Source organism: Quercus lobata, chromosome 4 (genome assembly GCF_001633185.2).
Source record: "Quercus lobata isolate SW786 chromosome 4, ValleyOak3.0 Primary Assembly, whole genome shotgun sequence".
Lineage (NCBI taxonomy): Eukaryota > Viridiplantae > Streptophyta > Magnoliopsida > Fagales > Fagaceae > Quercus > Quercus lobata.
In genome coordinates this window covers 26,733,754-26,753,435 of record NC_044907.1, presented here as the reverse complement: position 1 = coordinate 26,753,435, position 19,682 = coordinate 26,733,754, and the positions used below count along the sequence as shown (strand labels likewise).

Genomic DNA, 19,682 nt, shown 5'->3' with positions numbered 1-19,682 from the left:
CCATTTGCTCGTGGAGAGTTCGAAGGCCCAAGCCGAGGAGAGCTATGGCCCAAGCCCGATAACATAGAGCACAAGACTGTTTTGGAATACAGCCGAGGACAGTTCAGTCCTCGACAGATCCAAAATCCCACCGGAATAAAGGGGTAAAACTGGCATAGGACTAAACTTGAAAAGAGACCTAAAATATCTTGGGAAAGTTACCCTTATGACCCTTCCCAGATAAGACTTTTCACCTAGTAGAGCCGTATTCTTCAGCTTTATCAATCATCCCCAACAATTCTAGGATTAGACTGATGGGACAAATATCAGTCTTGTAAAGATTGACCCTACACGTGGACAAAGGACAGTTAACGCAGACGAGTATAAAAGAAGAAAGTAAGTAAATCTAAAGGGGGATCCCATCCCACCTCCAAGAAAGAAAGACTACATGGGTGAGAACATCTCAACAACACCTGACTTCACCGAAAAAGTCCATCGTTGGGTAACCGGGGTAAGACCTTAATGGTCCTCGGATCAACTCCGAGGAGTCCCATCCCATAGGGTGCGACGCCGTAGGGCTTAAATGTTCAAGCCCAACTCCTTTTTTCTACATGAATTCCTCTAAAACCAAGACCGGGCATCGCCCCGTGACCAACGGCTAGTTTTTCAAGCCCACTCTCTACAAATCATATTGTGAGGGATCTTTCATGTGCGAGTCCAACATCCTTATTGGGCCTCAAAAGAATCGTGTCCCTACAGATGTATTTTTTTTAATATAAAAAAAATAGTAATTTAGAAACAAAGTTATTTATTTATTAGATAAATTGCAAATCACACCTATAAAGTTTGGAGGTTTTTGGATTTTAGACTTTGAAATTTTAAAATTTGGATTCTACCTCCTAAAGTTTGAGATTATTTGGAATTTACACCCTAATGTCTCAGAATTTAGATTTTACCTTTTAAATTTTAGTAGTTTATGGATTTTATTCCCTAGAATTTGGGATGTTTGAATTTTATACTCTAAAGTTTCAAAATTTAAGGGAAACTTTAGGGGATAAAATCCAAATTTTGAAACATTAAAATATAAAATCTAAAAAGTCTCAAATTTCAGAGGATAAAATTCAAATTATGAAATTACAATGTATAAAATCCAAAAAATCCTAAACGTGTAATTTGTAATTTATAAACAAAGGTGTCACGTGCGTATCACGTGCTCCTAAGTTACTCTTTTTTAACAACGCTGGTTCAGAGTTCTCATCCAAGTGAGTGAGTTCAATGCTACCGAGAGAGAGAGAAAGAGAGAGATGGCACTGAGAGCAGCCATACGTCGCCACGTACGAGTCCCAGTCAAAACCCTAACCCTAACCGGACGGAAATCGCAGCCATGGGGTCCGAACGGTGCTTCTCTCCGGTTCCTCTCATCGCACGGTGACGATCATCTCTCCAAAGACGAGGTCATCGAAAGAGTCCTCTCCGTCATCAAGAGCTTCCCCAAAGTCGATCCCTCTCAGGTCAGCCCCTCATTTTCCCTTTTCCATTTTCTCGAGAAAATTCCTGTTTGGTTCGCGACCAAGCAATTTTTTTACGTGTCTGATTTTGCTCCTCAAATCAATAAACTTTTTTTTTTTTTTTTTTTTTTTGTGTATAACAAGCTGAAAAACATGTATCGATTAGCTTAATTCCTTTGCTAAAAGTGTCTGTTTGGTTGCTGAGAAAATGTGAGGAAGTGAAAATGGCTGTTGACTGAATCTAATAGTACTGTTATGGTTTAGCTGAGTTGGATTTACGGATATTAGATCAACAATTTAGACATAAATTTTTATTTATTTTCCTAGTAACCAAACATAAGTAGCATTGCTTGATGGCTGTTATATGTTTGTAATTGCATTGAGGATATTGATCTATCTAAGATCTGCTTACAAATGTTAAAAAAACAGGATCTTTTTTTTTTTTTTTGGGTGATTGTTCAGCATGTGTTTTCTTTGCCAAAATCAGTTTCTAGATGTGGTTGATATGAGACCAAGTTTTTTAGAGCCAGTGGGAGTGTCCTTTGTTCTTTCGTTTGAACTAACCAATTCGTGTTGTGTGGCTAATTATAAGCGGAACGGAGAAAAAAGAGAAAAAAAGGAAAAGTGTTTGGTTCCGGTTTTAATGTCAATGTATTTTTCTAAACAGATGTAGAAGTAAATTTTGCTTAACTGATGATATTTGTATAATGGTTCGTGTTTTATTGTTTGGAATGATGTGTCATAACTGTTTTAACATCCCATACAATGTAGAAATGCTAGGTCAGTATTTGACCAGACCAACATTTTAGTAAAGTTATGGGTTTCATTGTGGAGGAGTTGCTTCATATGGTTTTTCATTCTAAAAAGCCCAATTTTGGAGAGAGTTTACAATTTTTCTTTTTGGAGTCTGCATAAGGTTTGTATCCTGTATGGCACTGTCAAATGCGTAAGCAAAAAATATACTACTGTACGACTTTCTGATTTCTTGTTATTTTTGGGGTCCAATTGATTGAGATTTTATGGGAAGATATAAAATTCATTGGTATATATCACTGTTCTCTTTGCGTCTTTTTTTTTTTTTTTTGATGAGTAAAAAACTTCATTGAGTTATATAAGAAGAGATACAATGGAAAAAAAAGAAAAAGAAAAAAAGGCACACAGGTAGTGTGCTAAAGAATCAGTAGAAAATATAAACTAACTAGCAATGAAACCATAAAAATCATGTTAAGAATCAAAAGTAGAAACTCCTGAAGCATTTGCCCACTCAAACTGAGTCTGAAAGAAAGAAAGCTTCAAATCGTTAACGATCTTCCATTCCCTTCAAAGGTAGCATTCCTTTCCCTCCAAATACCCCAAATGAGGCAATGATGGATCATACTCCAAATCACCGTACTTCTGTGTCTGTTGAAATTATTGGACCACCTAGCTAGGAGCTCCACCTCCAGAACACCATGCAGCATGACCCAATGTACCTCAAATAGTGAACACACCATATTCCATAGCTCCTGAGCTGTAGGGCAGTGTAGGAGTAAGTGATCAATAGCCTCCCCATTCCACTTACGCATACAGCATCAATCTACCACAACCGCTTGCCGCCTCCTCAAATTATCAACAGTAAAATTTTTTCCCCAACACTGCAGTCCAAATGAAGAAACTAACCTCGGTAGGAACTTTTGTTGTCCACAATTGCTTCCATGGAAAAGATAGTGGATTAGTGGGTTGTAATGCCCTATAATAATTTAGCCACCCTATTCCATTTCAAAAGAGATGGAATTATCAGGTCCATAAAAGAGGAAACCAGCTCTAACTGTTAATCTTGAACCAGTCAAGAAACTGATGTTCCAAATGTAACTATACTCTGAATAATATAAAAGGTCAACCACTGAAGCATCCTTGTTACGAGCAATACTGTGCAATTCTGGGAGACCATTTTTCAGAGGAAGTCCCTCACACCAACAATCATGCCCAAATTTAATGAAGGAGCCATCCCCCACCTTAAAAGTAACAAAATGATGAAAATCATCTCACCCATACTCTTTGCATCTTTTAAATCTTGGAGGCTATGAATATGTGTGATCTAGATCATTCTAGCCTTTCAAGGCATATGGAAAGACAAACAAGCATAAATCTTGAACGGCATGAAGCCATGAGTGGCCAGGTTGAGATCATAGTTGGGTGCATCACATGCTAGCATTTGGGTGGTTTGGTCTCATTGCCCCTTGCATTGTAGTGCACGAATGTTGGATGCAGGGGTTGCCCTTTTTTCTCCTCTGTTTCTTTCTTTTGGCATGATATGCCAAGTTTTGTCTCCCGTTTTGCTCATCTTATTGAAAAATCTTTACCATTGCTTATTTATTTATTTATTTTCAAGTATCTTTACCATTGCTTATAGAATGGCATTCCCTAGTTAATTGAAAGAAATCCCAAACAGCACTTCATTCTTCCTGGCTTCATGGCTCTCATTAAGCCTACTGCTACTTTGCCCCCTCAATAAATTTGACAAGAACTCTTTACAGATGGCCTTTCTTCTCCCTCTTCTTTGGGTTGCTTTATTTCATAATTAAAGCCTTATTTCAGCTCATTATGCAAGATGCTTTTCATCTACTCATTGTTGACACGCTTTTTAGAGCTATCGTTATTTCCTAGAAAAATATATGTATTGCCATTAGTTGTATATTGGTTATGGGTTGTTCTGTTTTTATTTTATTTTATTTTTTTTTAATCTTATTCTCTTAGAAATTCTTTCCATTACAAAGTTTAAAACAATAAGAGAGGCAGCGAAATTACTATATAAAACTGCTTGGTAAAATAATTGTCAATTCTTCAGCACCTGATCCTTTGTACTGCCTCCTATGCCCATTTAATTTGTAAAGTAAGCCACAATATTTTGGCTTGCCTACATCATCAATTGTGAAAAATTATTTATTAAATCTTGCGACGCCAGATTTTCACACTAACATGGTTTTGAACTTGAAGATTGTGTTGCTTTAAGCATAGACTTCATTGTATTCTGTCCCAGAAAGCATGATGTCACTGTTGAAGCTACAACTAAGTGGGATTAAATTTAGAGGATATTTTAGTCAGCATTGTCCTGTCCCACACCTTAGCTACCTCCAAACCCCCCCCCCCCCCCCCCTTTTCTCTTTATTTCAAGTTTTCCTTTTTTTCTACCTACCCAAAATTCACTCTTCACAGACTACTACAATTTTTTTCATGTTTACTCTGTAAATGCTGATTCCTAGACCCAAGCAATTGACACCACTATTCATCGTTCAAACGTTGGGTTGCTTTGTCGTTATGCAATATACTTCAATGGTGTTATTCATTGGCTCGGTTTCTTTGACAACGGCCGCATAAACGAACTCGGGCAGAATTGTGATAGGGAGATAATTCTATCCTTTGACATGAGTCATGAGGTGTTTCGAATAATGAGGTTGCCAGATGAGGTGTTTCAAAAACTAAAGTACCCCGTGGACAGTGTTTCAAGTATGCGGAGGAACAAAGTTTTTTCTGTGTTCAATGATTGCCTTGCATTTGTTGTTTATGAGGAGTATACTATGACTATGACAGAGAAATACTTTGATACATGGGTGATGCGTGAATACGGGGTTGAGGATTCTTGGACCAAACAACTTGTTGTAGGACCCTTGTTAGGAATTGGCAGGCCCTTACATTTTTCCAAGAATGGAGTGCTTCTTGTTGGTGACGATGGCACAGTAGTCTTGTATAACATTGGTTCTAAAGAAATTATGAAACTTCAAATTCCAGAGTTTCCAAATTCACTCATCCCAATACAAGCTATGGTTTATGTTGAGAGCCTAGTTTCACTCACAGGTGCCTGAGGCCCTGAGCTCCTAATTATTTACATCAAATATAATTTTTCAGTGAGTTATGTGTGATTTAGAGATGATATCATATGGATGATGTATTTGTTAAATTTTAATTCTATATTCCTCTTCAATCTCTGTCATCTGTTGATGGATCCGTAAATTGTTGATTTTTTATGCATTGGAATTGTGATAGAATTTTTGGGGAGGTCTGGTTATTAATCTATGAGTAGTTTTTTCTGCAATAACATCTCAGCTATTGTTTGCTTTGGTGTCTGGTTGTTTAAGGGAAATTCACACAGACTTGGTCACTTGAGGGTCCGTACCACTTGCTAATTTGATAAATTAAGTTTCCTTTACTTTGGTGGAACCATATTTACTGTAGGTAGATGACTTTATTATAGTTTTTGTGGTCTCTTAGCATTTCAATGCTATAAAATTTCCTAGATGGGTTATTTAACCTCAGTGATTGCTAGTTTTTGTGAAATTGTTCATGTTGTTGAGCTTTTTACTTACACATTTAGAAAGATAGTTTTTCATGTTCTGGTATTCATCATGATGTGCTTCTTTTAGCCAAGCCACAGGTTTGTGTTCTGTTCAACCTTTATAGTTAGGCTGGGGATTCACTTAATGAATTGTGTGGTTATTACACTGTACCAAGAGCATTCTATCACTTTCTTGACATAATTATTTTTTCTTCTCAATCCCCTTAGCATGATGTTCCTTATTATCCTTGTCCATTGCATGCCCAAAATTCCAAATAAGAATAATCCACATTTTTCATTCCATTCCATTCTTTTCTTTCTCCTAGGAATCATATCCCAAATTTTAGGGTTTTAGGCCCGGTTGTGATTAAGTTAATCAATTCTTTTTTTGATGGGAAGTTAAACAATTATTTGGCAAGTGATTAATTAGATTTATTAATGGTGGGCAGGTTACGGGTTAATGCAAAGTGGAGGTTTTTTTACTGATTGTTTTCTGTACTCATAAGTTAGGCTATTTAGTTATTCCACTCATGTTTTGTTATACCCATCTTCCTCATCTTATAGGTTATGCCTTGCTTAGGAAGAATAATGCGGAGACAACATATTAAAATTGATGTTCGCTGTCATTGTAGTTGTTTTTTGACTTCACGTTTCAAATTCGTCTGTAATATTATTTGGCGTAATGGTTGTCATACATCTTAAAATTGTTTTATTTATTAAAAAAGAAGAAGAAGAAGTTTTTAGCATACTACTATATCGTGAGAGAGAAAAAAAATAGTTTGAAATTATCTAAAATTTGCGGTGATTCTAATAATATATATATATATATATATAAATCTAAAAAGGAACTGTTTTAGTTCTTAAAAAAATTGTTTTATTTTTAAATTTGAATTTGACAAAAAAACATCGAAAATGGAGAAATCTGCTTTTTAAAATTTAGGAATTTTTTAAAATAGTAATTTTACATGTCTAGCCTTATTATTTAAACTTCTTAAACCAGTGAATTTGAGGATATTTTAGGCATCAAAAAATAGGAATCTAAACCGGAAAAACCTCTTAAATAGTACTCATGAGCCACGTTCAAATTGTCATGATCCAACTTTTTAATGGAATATCATTGAATGCATTGTTTGTCAAGTAAAAAGATAAAAATTAAAAAAAAAATCCTCATTAAATTAAACAAATAATAACAATGACTTTTTAAATAAATGGTAAGATAATACTTTTATTTATAAATTGTGTAAAGAACTTTATTTTGGTACATTTCCAAATGGAATAGATAGATATAGAAGTATAGGTAGAAATAGATATAAATTAGATCTTTTTATTTATTTATTTTGGGTTTAGTATTATAATTTTCCATTCCTTCATTTCTTTTAACACAATGCAAAATCCATATTAACCACTGATTGCTCTTGAAAAGGAAAGAAGTGAATACACCAAACCAAATCAACAAAGAAAATTATATTTTATCACCCTAAACTATATCTTAGATTACATTTTGCACCCTTAACTTTTTGAATGCACATCTTATATCCTAAATTATGTCCCTTATTACATTTTGCACCTTAATGTTAAGTTTTCTGTTATGTTAGACAGAAATTTCAAGCATGTGACTCCACTTAGGCTTGCCTAAGTGGCACAGAAAAAAAAGACCAAATGCCCCTCTTCCCAATCATGAATCAAAGAAAAAAAAAATTTATTTCTTCACTTCTTACCCATCTCTCCTCTCTTGCGTTGCAGCTTCTCCTCTGTCTTGGCCAACAACTCTTCTCACTCTCACAAAAATAAAATAAAATAAAATAATAGAACCCTAAATAGTAAGTACCCAAAACAAAAGCATCCAGGGCACCACCTCTCTTCTCTGACAGGTTGATAAGTTTCAACCTATTTTACATGTGGGTTTAGTTTCTCTTGTCTTCTACACAAGCTTGGCTCTTTTTGGGTTATGTGTCGTTAGATCCCATAGCTTAATGGATTGAATTAGCATACTTCCGTTCATATTTTTAAACGCTAGTTTTCCATGTATTTTTTTGCTTTCTCTGTGCAAGTTCCAAGATTCTATGTGCAAGTTTTTGCTTCAAAAGATTTGAAGAAAAAAATATCAATATAAAATTTAATAACATTTGATAATATGAATTTTGGAAATTTTGGGATTGGGATGAAGAAATGAGTTGGGAATAGGGGCATTTGGTCTTTTTATTTTGTACCATTTAAAGAAGACTCACAAATCATGTGCTTCAGTGCTTGAGATTTCCATCCAACATAATAGCAAACTTAATGTTGAGGTGCAGAATGTAATAAGGGTCATAGTTTAAAGTGCAAAATGTGCATTTGAAAAGTTTAGGATGTAAAGTGTAATCTAAGGTATAGTTTAGAGTGGTAAAGTTTAATTTTCCTAAGTCAACATGTATCTAAATATAAACACAATCACATTGGTGGTAATGATTCCTCTTCTACATTTGAATTTAGAATCATCAATGTAGAAAAGAAATGTAAACTTTCAAACCAAATCAAGTAATAAGCTAAAATATAACCAAAAAAATAAAGATAACAACCTAGCCAAACGTACCCCAAACCCTCACAGTCTCATCTTTACTCCCTGAATAGCGTATTGAACTCCAATGACAACAATAATTGACTTTTTAATTTTTAACTTTTTTTTTTGACTTTTTCACATTTCTCACTTTTAGATCATACAATAATTGCAAGGGATCTAATCATCTAAATCCAAGCAAATTTAGGTTTCGTAAACTCAAAAATTAAAAAAAAAAAATGTAAAAAAATACTTTGAGTTGGTTCATTATTCTATCATATCAAAATTTCACAATATTTTTCAATAAATAAAAACTTACCATAGATTAACGATTATATTGACACTCACTATAACTAAAAAGAGCTTGTGAAAATATTGTAAAACATTGTTGTGCATATAGACTTTCTCAACTAGAATAACTTTGATTCCATAATAATATTTCCTACAAATTGAGGGTCATCAAATAGCCCATGACCCATGGGTTGGCCCAATAGCCCGCTAGCCCACCAGGCTAATGGACGGCCCGACCCGGTAATATTGAAGCCCGTGGGCAGCCCAGTAACCCAATGGGACAGGCTATGGGTTGGTTTCTTTACCCATGGGCGCCCGGTGGGCCGGCCCGTTAGCCTAGCTCGTTAGCCCAGCCCCTTAGCCCGACCCGTTGCCCAAAATTTATAACAAAATAATTTGGAGGTTGGGTGGGTGAGGGATTGAACTTTAGACATAAAAACTTTAAGACCACACATCTAACCACTAAATATTTGGAATGATTGTGATACAATATGCATAATAAATATATATATTTTGGTATTAGTCTAGTAGTTTTGATTTTTAAAACAAAGTTACTAAGATGACTATTGCCCTATCTCTATGCCTCTGGAAAGAAAGTCATTTTTTCCTTTGATAAATTCCAATTCTTTCCTTACAAGTTACAATCATAGTAGAAATTTCTTTAAAAAAAAAAAAGGCTTACCGTTGGTTGGAAGAAATTCTTTCCTTAATGAGTTGATATTTGATTCTTCATATATTTCCTTAAAGAATTGATATTTTATTCCTCAAATATTTCCTTTAAGAATTGATATTTGATTCTTTAAATATTTAAATATTTGAAGAATCAAATATTGTTCAAACGGTAATCAAATATATATATATATATATATATTTTTTTTTTGGTTCAAGTAATCCAATCTATAAATACCTAAGCCATTTCTCTCATTTTACTCACAAAAAATCTCTCAAATTCAAACTCTCCCTAGACTATTCTCAATTTTTCATCTCTTATTATTTTTGCCCTTTTATAGTTATATACTCTATAGAATAATAGTATTATATTTTTAATAGTTATATTTATACAATTACAAGTATCAAATAATCAAATTCTTCAAGTTGGAGGCTTGGAACTTGAAGGCTTGAGCATCCAATTGCATTTGAAAATCAACTTCTCCAAATTGGAGTGGAACTGTGGAAGCTATTTGTCTCAAAATTCGATTGATTGGGTAACATCTTTTCATAACTTTTATTATATACTTGCTGTCTTATTATTTGTATACATTATTTTTGTTAGTTTTCAAAATTTTAAAATGAATCATAGAAATGATCACATCATATTAGATGATTTAGATGAGCAAGGGAAACATTTTGAGTCAATTGGTTCCCCCACATCCCCAGTTTCCCCTACATCTAATGTACCAACCAATAATAATACTACACTCGGCTCAAATCCAAGTTTTACTAATAAAAAATTAAAAAGTGAAGTTTGGAAAATTTTTGATAGGGTAGAGAGGATAAAACAAGATGGAACAAAAGAAATTAAAGCTATATGTAGCAAATGTGGTGATGAGTTGGCTGGTGGCCCAAGTGCGGGGACTAACCATTTAAAACGTCATATGTTAAATAGTTGTAGGAGAAAAAATCAAATGGATATTAGAGATTTTCAACAATTAGGAAAAGATAAGGAGGGAAATTTAACTACATTTATTTACACTGATGCAAATGCACGGAATGAAGTGGTAGAATATCTTGTTAGAGCTGAACACCCATTTACATTTGTTGAAAAACATGATTTTACAGGAATGGTGCAACGTGGTTTTACTCCACAATATAAAGGATTTTCTGCATCCACCGCAAAAAGAGATATTATGAAGAGTTTTAAATTTTATAAAGAAAAATTAAAAAGTATTTTGCATGCACATAGTGGTAGATTTTGTTTAACTTCTGACCCGTGGACATCAAGAAATAAATTAGGCTTTCTCTCTTTAACTATTCATTATATTGATTCTAATTGGAATTTAAATAAAAGAATAATATCATTTAAAATGTTGGAATCTCCACACACGGGATATAACATTGCAAATCTTATTAGTGAGGAACTTCAATATTGGGGGATTACTGATAAAATATTTTCAATAACACTTGATAATGCAACAAATAATGATACGGCGGAGATGTTTTTAAAAGAAAAATTGAACTTACCTTTACATGGTACATTATTTCGAATACGTTGTTGTGCACATATTTTAAATATAATTGTTCAAGATGGTTTATCAAATTTATCCTCATCTGTTGAAAAAATAAAAGATATTGTTCGTAATATTAATAGTTCTCAAGCAAGATATGAATTGTATATAAAATGTTGTATGGAATTGAAAAGAAACAAAAAAAAATATAAATATCGATGTGCCTCATAGGTGGAATGCTACTTATCTTCTTTTAGATTCAGCAATAAAATATAAAGATGTTTTAAATTTATATTATTCTCATCTTTCTCAAAATTCACGTTGTCCTCTAGAAAAAATTGAAGAACATGATTGGATGTTAGCAGAACTTGTAAGAGACTTTTTAAAGGTTTTTGATGATTCAACAAAAATTTTTTGTGGTGTATATTATCCAACATCTTGTAGAGTTATAATTCAATTAACTAACATTTGTGCAAAATTTTCAAAATTTTATGGGCACACTTTTGGAATATTTGATGAAACGTTAGATTTAATGAGACAAAAATTTGACAAATATTGGGGAGATATTCCTTTGATTTTTGGAATGGCTATTATTCTTGATCCTAGATTTAAGATTGAAGAGTTGAATGTTTTTTTAGAAATAATTTATAATGATGAAGTTGAAAAAATTCAAAAGACCATACAATCATTTCAAAATTCAATGACACAATTATTTGATTATTATGGAAATGCGTATAAAAATTATTGGTGCCCAAACACAAAACACAAGAAGCTCTTTGTCCTCTACTAGTTTTCTAGGTGACCAAGAAGAACAAAATGCTTATCACATGGTTAAAAGAAGAAGAGAACAAGCATCTTCAGTAACATCAGGTGGGTTATCGGAATTTCAACGTTATTTAAATCAACCTTTACTTGAAATTGATGAAGAAGGATCATTTGATTTATTGGGTTGGTGGAAAACAAATCAAAGTAAGTATCCCATACTTTCCATTATGGCTCGTGAAATATTATCAGTTCCTGTTTCCACGGTAGCATCGGAAGCATCTTTTTCTGCAGGTGGTAGAGTTGTATCTGACAAGAGATGTGGTCTTAGTCCCGAGACTGTTGAGGCACTTGTGTGCTTAAAGGATTGGAACTTAGCAGACACAAGACGACAAGAAGCAGAACAAGAAGCAGAATTAGCAGAGGCATTTGAGCGATTGAAGTTAGAAAGGCCTGAGTGGATGCCAAGAAGTCCACCACATGACCAACAATCCACCACTTCAAGATAATGCTTGGCAAATAGTTATAAAATTTATGTAACAAGTTTTTCAATTTTTTTCTTAGATAAAATTTTTGATGTTTCAACACAAATAGATTGGGAATTGCAAATGATAGACAAGTGTGTGGGTGCCAACCTAGTTGGGATGTACACATTTTGTAGTGATGCAACTATTTTCAATCTAATATATTCATGAAAATTTCAATGTACTTATTTATTCTTATCCATACAAGTTAATTAATCTTATTTTAGTACCTTTTTAAGAGGTATGTCTTAGTATTTTTTTTTAATAGAATCTTTTCAGTAGATTTAATTGTTCAATTTGATAGTTTGTAATAATATATAATTATAATTATTTTGGTTAAATTTTTATGACCCCATTGAAGACCTGTTAAAAATGCCCATGGGTAGCCCATTAAACCCATCTCACTAGCCCAGCCCGTTAAAGCCCAAGTGGGCATTGCCCATGGGTAGGGCCATGGGCTAGGTTTTTCCATCCAGCCCGGCCCGACCCAGCCCATTGACTAGTCAACAGCCCATTAAGCCCAGCCCATTAGACCCATGGGCTAAGTAAAAACGGGCCGGGTCGGCCCGGCCCGGCCCATTGACGAGGCCTACTACAAATTAATCTAACTATATTCCCCCCTCCCCCCCCCCCCCCCCCCCCCCCCAACAAAAAAAAAAAAAAAACTTACTTTGTCATTATGAGGATGATTTAAGCCAAATATTTACTGGTATGTTCTGCTTGAGATAATTTATTTTACTGGTTTATATAATTTTGAAAATAAGCTAGATAAAAAGAACAATTATATATTTTTTTTAAAGGGTGAAATTTCCAAATGGTTGTCTAACAAATTAAATTTAAAAATAAGATTTAAAAATAAGGGAATAGTTTTTCCTTTATAGAAACAAAATAAGGGATTTAAATGAAAATACAACTAAAATTTTAAGTTGAATTATTCTCAAATAAATTTTGAAATGTATGGTTTAAAAAAAAAGATGAAATGGTTTTTGTGTGATGAATATGTAGAGTAAAAGATGGGTTCAAGTCACATCTAGTGTAACTTTATATAAGTTACACATTTTTTTCTAGCCATTGATTTTTATTAAATTTAATTGTAAAAAATACCAATAGCCAAAGTCATAAATTTCTAGAAATTAATGAATAAAAGCAATATCCCTCTACAGTTTTAGGGGCTATGGTCATAAAACATGCATAAATATAGATGCTCTTTTAGTATAATGCATTTTTAAATTAGGTTTACGTGGTCAAATCAAATATAGGGTAAACATAACATTAAAAATGAATCGATAGAGACCAAAGGGTGCGTAAACCTATTTTTAATGTGATGATATTAAAGAATGTTATTTGGGCCTTGCAGATCAATTATTTGGGCCATGGGCTAAACTAGGCCCAATACGTACTCCTTCAGGGTGAAAACCTCCTCGAAAGACCCATACCTCGAACAACAGACCAAAGGGCGCGTCATCATGGGTCCAATGGTAAATTACTGTGGACCCCATCCGAAGTAAATATCTACACCAAGCAAGCAAAGTCAACGTGTTTCCCGACCTTCTGAGGAAGAATTTCGAAACTTACGGGATTATCTAAGGACGCCTTCTAAAGCTTCTTGATAGATTTACAATAATTTGTCTGATACATTTGCATTTAATGTTAGATAACTAATTAGAATAAGACAAAGAGCCCCAAAAGTCTCCATTTATCATATTGTGGAGAAAGGAAGAGCCCGATGGGACAGCCCAACCATATAAGGACAGCTCATGCTAGAGCTTATGCTAAAGAAGAAAATAGGTCAAATGAAGGAAATGATAAGAATGAAGGAATTGATAAGAATGAAGGAGGAGTAGGGGGAATATAAAAGGGAGGAAACTAATATAAAGAGGGGATTTCTTGGAAAAACAAGAGGGAGAAACTTTGTAAAAAAACCGTTTCAACAAACCTTATAAATAAATATTTCTATGTTATTTTATTCTCAAAGATGCATAGTTCCTGTTCAAATTTTTCAATGTGGATTATTGTTAACCCATAATCCAAATTAATTGTGATCCTAAGCCCAGGTTGAAGCAAATTTGTGCTGCCACAGTTCCTAAAAGGACTTTTTTTTAAAAAAATATTACCATAATCAATTCTCGCTAATATGAATATTTTAAATATTACCCTATATATATATATATATATATACACGCACACAGCACACATGGAACACATATTACATGCAAGTTTTTCTTCTCTTTAAAAATATAAACATAATGACTAGAATTTTAAGGTATTGTTTTGAATATTTCTCATCATTTTTATTACTTTCTAGCACCATGTCTCTAATTTTTGATACCTATCTTATTTATATGTTTTAGCCCAAAATAAAGAGTCAATTTTTTTTTTTTTTGGTTGAGAAACAGAAACTAAAGAGTCTAACTTGACTAAATTTTACTTTTGACCCAAAAATTGAATTTTAGGGCCAAAAAAAAAAAAAACTTAAAAAAAGAACCCAATTATTCCAACTCAAATCCAACCAAAGTTAACAGCACCACACTGCGAAATCAACATGAAAAAATTTGAGAAATGATATGTTCACAATATTTTTACAACAAATCTTAAGTGATAGGTTGTTATTGTTGGAGCAAAAAAATAATCTTAGTATTAGGTTCAAATTTGAACCAATAACAACTATCCATTTATAATTTGTTGTAAAAATGTTGTGGACGTAACATCTCTCAATTTTCTCAAAAAAAAAAAAATAAAAAATAAAGAAACGTGTGCGAATAAAAATACCGAGTGCCAAACGGACTAGGAAGCAAAGGAGTATATATTAGGAATAGGGATTTCAATCAAACACTAGTAGTAGTCAATCAAAAATAATGTCGAGTTCGATGAGTTCGAAGTGGAGGTGGGGGCGAAGGTCGAGAAGGTCCAGATTAAGGTTAAGCTCCAATGATAATAATTTATATTTACCGGAGGAGTTGTTGGAAGAGATCCTGTCATGGCTTCCAGTTAAATCATTATTTCGTTTCAGGTGCGTTCAAAAGTCATGGTCTACTCTTTTCCGAAACCCAACTCTCATTGCCAAACACCTTCTTCACCATCAAACAAAAACAGAAAATCCAAGTATTTTGGTCATGAGCTCTGATTCAATAAGATATGGCTTCTCCCTGCACCCTTATCCTGATGATGATAATGCTGTACGCATTGTGGACTGTTCAAAGGACTTGGGCTTGGCCGCACTTCGTCGACCTATAGATGTCAACCTGTTTGGTTGCATCAATGGTATTATATATTTGCATTGGTGGTCCCCTGGCTTCCTACCTTACCTTCGGCGGTGGCTACTCCAGTGTATTTGCCTTATGGAATCCAGCAATCAGAGAACGTAAGATCATTCGTTGTCCCCCACTTCCTCAGCGTCCTTTTCTTCCACCATGTAACGTTACAAAGCTTTTGCATTTGGTTATGATCAATATTCTAATGACTACAAGGTGGTTAGAATTGTCACTTACAACAAGAATTCTCCACCTACCCAAAATTCACTCTTCACAGATGTTTACTCCCTAAATGCTGATTCCTGGACCCAAGTAATTGACACCACTATTCATCGTTCAAACGTTAGGTTGCTTCCTTACCGTGCAATGTACTTCAATGGTGTTACTCATTGGCTCGGTTTCTTTGACAACGGCCACATAAACGAACTCGGGCAGAATTGTGATTGTGAGATAATTCTATCCTTCGAGATGAGTCGTGAGGTGTTTCGAATAATGAAGTTGCCAGATGAGGTGTTTTGAAAACTAAAGTACCCTGTGGACAGTGTTTCAAGTATGCAGAGGAACAAAGTTTTTTCTGTGTTCAATAATTGCCTGTCTTTTGTTGTTTATGAGGAGGATACTATGACAGAGAAATACTTTGATATATGGGTGATGCGTGAATACGGGGTTGAGGATTCTTGGACCAAACAACTTGTTGTAGGACCCTTGTTAGGAATTCACAGGCCCCTACAATTTTCCAAGAATGGAATGCTTCTTCTTGTTGGTGACGATGGCGCAATAGTCTTGCATAACATTGGTTCTAAAGAAATTAGGAATCTTCAAATTCCAGAGTTTCTGAAATCATTCATCGGAAAAGAAGCTACGGTGTATGTTGAGAGCCTAGTTTCACTCAAGGGTGCCTGAGCTCCTAATTATTTATATCAAAAATAATTTTTCAATAAGTTATGTGTAATTTAGAGATGATATCATATGGATGATGTATTTGTTAAATTTTAATTCTATATTCCTCTTCAATCTCTGTAATTTGTTTATGGATCAGTAAATTGTTGATTTGTTATGCATTGGAATTGTAATAGAATTTTGGGGGAGGTCTGATTATTAATCTATGTAGAGTGAGAGCTGGTTAAGGGTTTGAGCAGATTTTTCTGCAATAACATCTCAGCTTTGGTTTGGTTTGGTGTCTATTTGTTTTAGGGAAATTCACAGACTTGGTCACTTTAGGATAGGGAGGGTCCGTACCACTGGGTAATGTGACAAACTAAGTTTCATATAATTTGATGGAAACTATGGTTATTGTAAGTAGATGAATGTTTATAGAGAAAATTTCGAGAGGGTATTTCACCTTATTCTAGGATTTGTGATATGATTTCTTCCAAGCTTCATAAAATCTTTATTTGGTCTTTATTTCTTGTACTAGTAGCAGTGATTTTGATTTGCCTGATTCTTACTATTATTAATTTTTACTTCCCATATATGATACACGCTCTCTGTTTTGCCAATGTTATTCATGGATATGAAATTCCTTGGTAATTTTTCTTTAGGTCCTAATCTTATCTTTTTTCATATACTCATCTAATCACATTTCAATTCATTTTAATTCTTAGAGGGTCAGTTGTAATAACTCAAGCTGGTAACTCCATAACCAAGAGAAATAGAGAAATATTATTGTTATTTCTTTGTCTTTGCCAACTTAATGATTGAAAATCGTTGGTTGTAAAATTGTAAAACCAGTTATAGCTTTACAGGAAGCTCACAATTTCATTTTTACTTCTTGTCGTGTCAATGGGGACATAAGGTTGTAATTAACTCAAAAAATGTGGATTTCAGCTAGCTTAACTAGTAAAGTCTCCGATGGTTGTATAAGAGATTTGGGATTCATTCCCATTTACACCAAAAACTGATTGGTGTCTTGGTCTGATGATAAGGAGCTATCAATATATTATGCACTCAATATATCCATCTTCTTTCTCACAATGAGAATACCTCGTATAACTTTGGGATCTGTACATTAAATGTTATAAGAATGAGAATCAGAGAATACATATATCCTTTTTCTCACAGTGTGCATACCCCATAAAACTTTGGGATCTATACATCAAACAATATAAGAATGAGAATACATACATCCCGTGTAGAGGAAAATCATTGCAACTTGAGGGATGACAATATCTAAAACTTTAAGCCTTGGAAGGGTGAATTGACAATGTTACAAGCTCCTCAAGTGAAGTAGTCACATGCACTTAACTGTTCTGATTTTTGAGTGAGGAAGGGCTATGCTCTTGAACTAGAAGGGGAGAGAAGATCTGTCTGAGAGGAGACAAAATTGTAAATTGGAGCAGAAAAGTCACCTTTTTAACACATACCTAACATAATGGAAATATTCTTTCAAAATAAAGGATAGACCCAAACAATTGTATTGCATATAATCACTTTTAGAACAAGAATTTGTAGTTTAGTTCATTGAGGATATGAATTTTCTAAAATTTACCAAATGGTACATAAATCCTTTAGCAACCAACCAAAAAGTGGGGCAAAGCTACAAAAGAGGACAACGAGGACCTCACAAACACGATATAATTCATAAGACATTTAATATGGGACAAAGAAGTTGGAGCTTAGGTCCACAACATGTATCAAACTGCACATCCTCCTGACTATGGTTGTGACTGTGTTGCAAATGCATTGCCAGACTTAAGATTGACATCAACCATGTCTTCTTGATTGGTCAAAAAAAGTGTTTCCATTCCAGGTAAGGCTGCTGCAATCTTTCTAAAAAGTTCCTGACAAGGGATTGATAACGAAAAATAAGTTGCATGACTATGAGGTTTTTAGAAATACAAAAACAATAAGATATTTTGCTATCATTGTGTTAATTAGATTATGGCAACATAAATAATTGATCAGACATGAAATATTTTAGGAGACCAGAAACTCAGCTAAGCATGAAATAGCTGTTGTAACCATCGAGTATGTATAACTCTTGTCATCTAGATATTCTCCTTTACTCAGAAGAGACCAATAAAAGAATTTTACCCTTTGAAAGAGAAAAATAGCAGAATCATTGATGGTCAGATCATTAGCATGATTCACTAAACCTTTTCCTTTCTAAAAATGAAGTCTGTAGTGTTTGGAGTGAGCCCAAACAAAATCATGTGCATTTACATTTTATCAACAAGCCTTTAACATTTGTATATTTTGCTATCCAAGTAGAGGAAACTAATTGCTTACCTTAATATTAAAGTTGACCTTGGTACTAGTTTCAATAGACAAAACATTCAAGTCGTGATTGGTTTGGCTTCTCCTTCCTCTATAGAAACTTGCCTGCCTATACCATTCACATGATGCCAACGTCATAAGCTCAAAAGATTGCACCAGAGATCAACATGGTGAGTCATTATGAGATTCACTAATAATGTTCTGTGATCACCTTGCCTTAGAATCATCAAGATAATTCTACTAAATATGAGATGCAAAACCCCAAATAGCCAAAAGCATAGCAATTTCCTTGATGCCATTCATCTTATCATGGAAGACTATCATGAAAGCAATAGGAGTAATAGCCAAAGAAGCAGTACTGATAGAGATGATACAATTACAAATTAAGTCCACAATAGTACAACACCAACAGAACAAACCTGCCAAGCCACAGTTGTCCAAACTAAGGTCATAACATAAGAAACTCTTCCTCCACCAAAACCTACCATTTCCATACAAAAAGTCTTCCATTTCCCACAATAGAAACACAAGTGGCAACAAGTGCCGTACAGATTTGCATTTCCAGAACCACTGAATATGTTTCCCTATTCAGAACCTTTTGGAAGGGAAAATGCATCAGGGATAGGGAAAGTGAGTGAAGTGCAAAAGCTCTAAGGGTATAAAGGAAACCAATTATATTTTTCCACTTAGAAACTCCTGATGGTCCATCAGAGTCATCATTGACTACAATAAGGGAAGATGAAAATGAGAGGACAACCAAAGTTAAGAATTAAAGCAGTGAACTTCTTAGAACTGATTAAGTATGAGAAAACTGCATTAAAAGCTGTTTGTGTTGCATATGAGGGAGTAAGTAGAGGCGGGGACAGAATACATCATGTTGTTCTATCAACAAAAACAAAACAAAAAAAAATAATAAAAATAAAAACAAAAAAGGAATACATCATGTTATCAATTGCTATGAGCACTCTAAGAGAGAAGTAGATCAAGGCAAGAATTTTAAAAGAGTGTGGGGCTGAAGAAGTTGAAGGCTCCTTGAAGGAAGGAATAAAAAAGAATGGGATCAAAAGTATTGGGAAGGCAGCAATTTGGACAAGAGTAGCCATCCATTACTATTTCCACCTTGGTCATAATTAAACCT

General features: G+C 34.1%; 2 protein-coding genes and 1 pseudogene across 6 annotated transcripts; 2 read left to right on the top strand and 1 right to left on the bottom strand.

Annotated features, from left to right (window-relative positions):
* Positions 1 to 1,245: 1,245 nt before the first annotated feature.
* On the top strand, positions 1,246 to 13,479 carry LOC115987591 (acyl carrier protein 1, mitochondrial-like). Of its 5 annotated transcripts, none has more exons than XM_031111174.1 (2): positions 1,246 to 1,490; positions 13,435 to 13,479. In XM_031111174.1, the coding sequence occupies exons 1-2, from the start codon at positions 1,284 to 1,286 to the stop codon at positions 13,462 to 13,464; spliced, it is 237 nt and encodes a 78-aa protein (XP_030967034.1). In that variant the 5' UTR covers positions 1,246 to 1,283; the 3' UTR covers positions 13,465 to 13,479. The 5 variants fall into 5 exon arrangements, with proteins under 5 accessions (XP_030967034.1, XP_030967036.1, XP_030967037.1 ...); XM_031111176.1 differs by lacking the exon at positions 13,435 to 13,479 and adding an exon at positions 6,249 to 6,275; XM_031111177.1 differs by lacking the exon at positions 13,435 to 13,479 and adding an exon at positions 5,095 to 5,452.
* Positions 13,480 to 14,323: 844 nt separating this feature from the next.
* Positions 14,324 to 16,231, top strand: LOC115984917 (F-box/kelch-repeat protein At3g06240-like). The gene is made up of 4 exons (XM_031107901.1): positions 14,324 to 14,340; positions 15,088 to 15,253; positions 15,545 to 15,838; positions 15,944 to 16,231. Exons 1-4 carry the CDS (start codon positions 14,324 to 14,326, stop codon positions 16,229 to 16,231), a joined length of 765 nt encoding a protein of 254 aa, XP_030963761.1.
* A 2,520-nt stretch (positions 16,232 to 18,751) lies between these two features.
* LOC115984916 lies at positions 18,752 to 19,383 on the bottom strand (annotated as a pseudogene).
* Positions 19,384 to 19,682: the final 299 nt, after the last annotated feature.

What these genes read in the sequence shown, in the direction of transcription:
- LOC115987591 (XM_031111174.1), top strand. Translation starts at nt 1,284, where the DNA reads ATGGCACTGAGAGCAGCCATACGTCGCCACGTACGAGTCCCAGTCAAA. An exon ending in CCAAAGTCGATCCCTCTCAG is followed by an intron (nt 1,491 to 13,434) that starts GTCAGCCCCTCA and finishes TGGGCCTTGCAG; the next exon opens with ATCAATTATTTGGGCCATGG.
- LOC115984917 (XM_031107901.1), top strand. An exon ending in ATCCTGATGATGATAATGCT is followed by an intron (nt 15,254 to 15,544) that starts GTACGCATTGTG and finishes AATGACTACAAG; the next exon opens with GTGGTTAGAATTGTCACTTA. An exon ending in TAATGAAGTTGCCAGATGAG is followed by an intron (nt 15,839 to 15,943) that starts GTGTTTTGAAAA and finishes GTTTATGAGGAG; the next exon opens with GATACTATGACAGAGAAATA.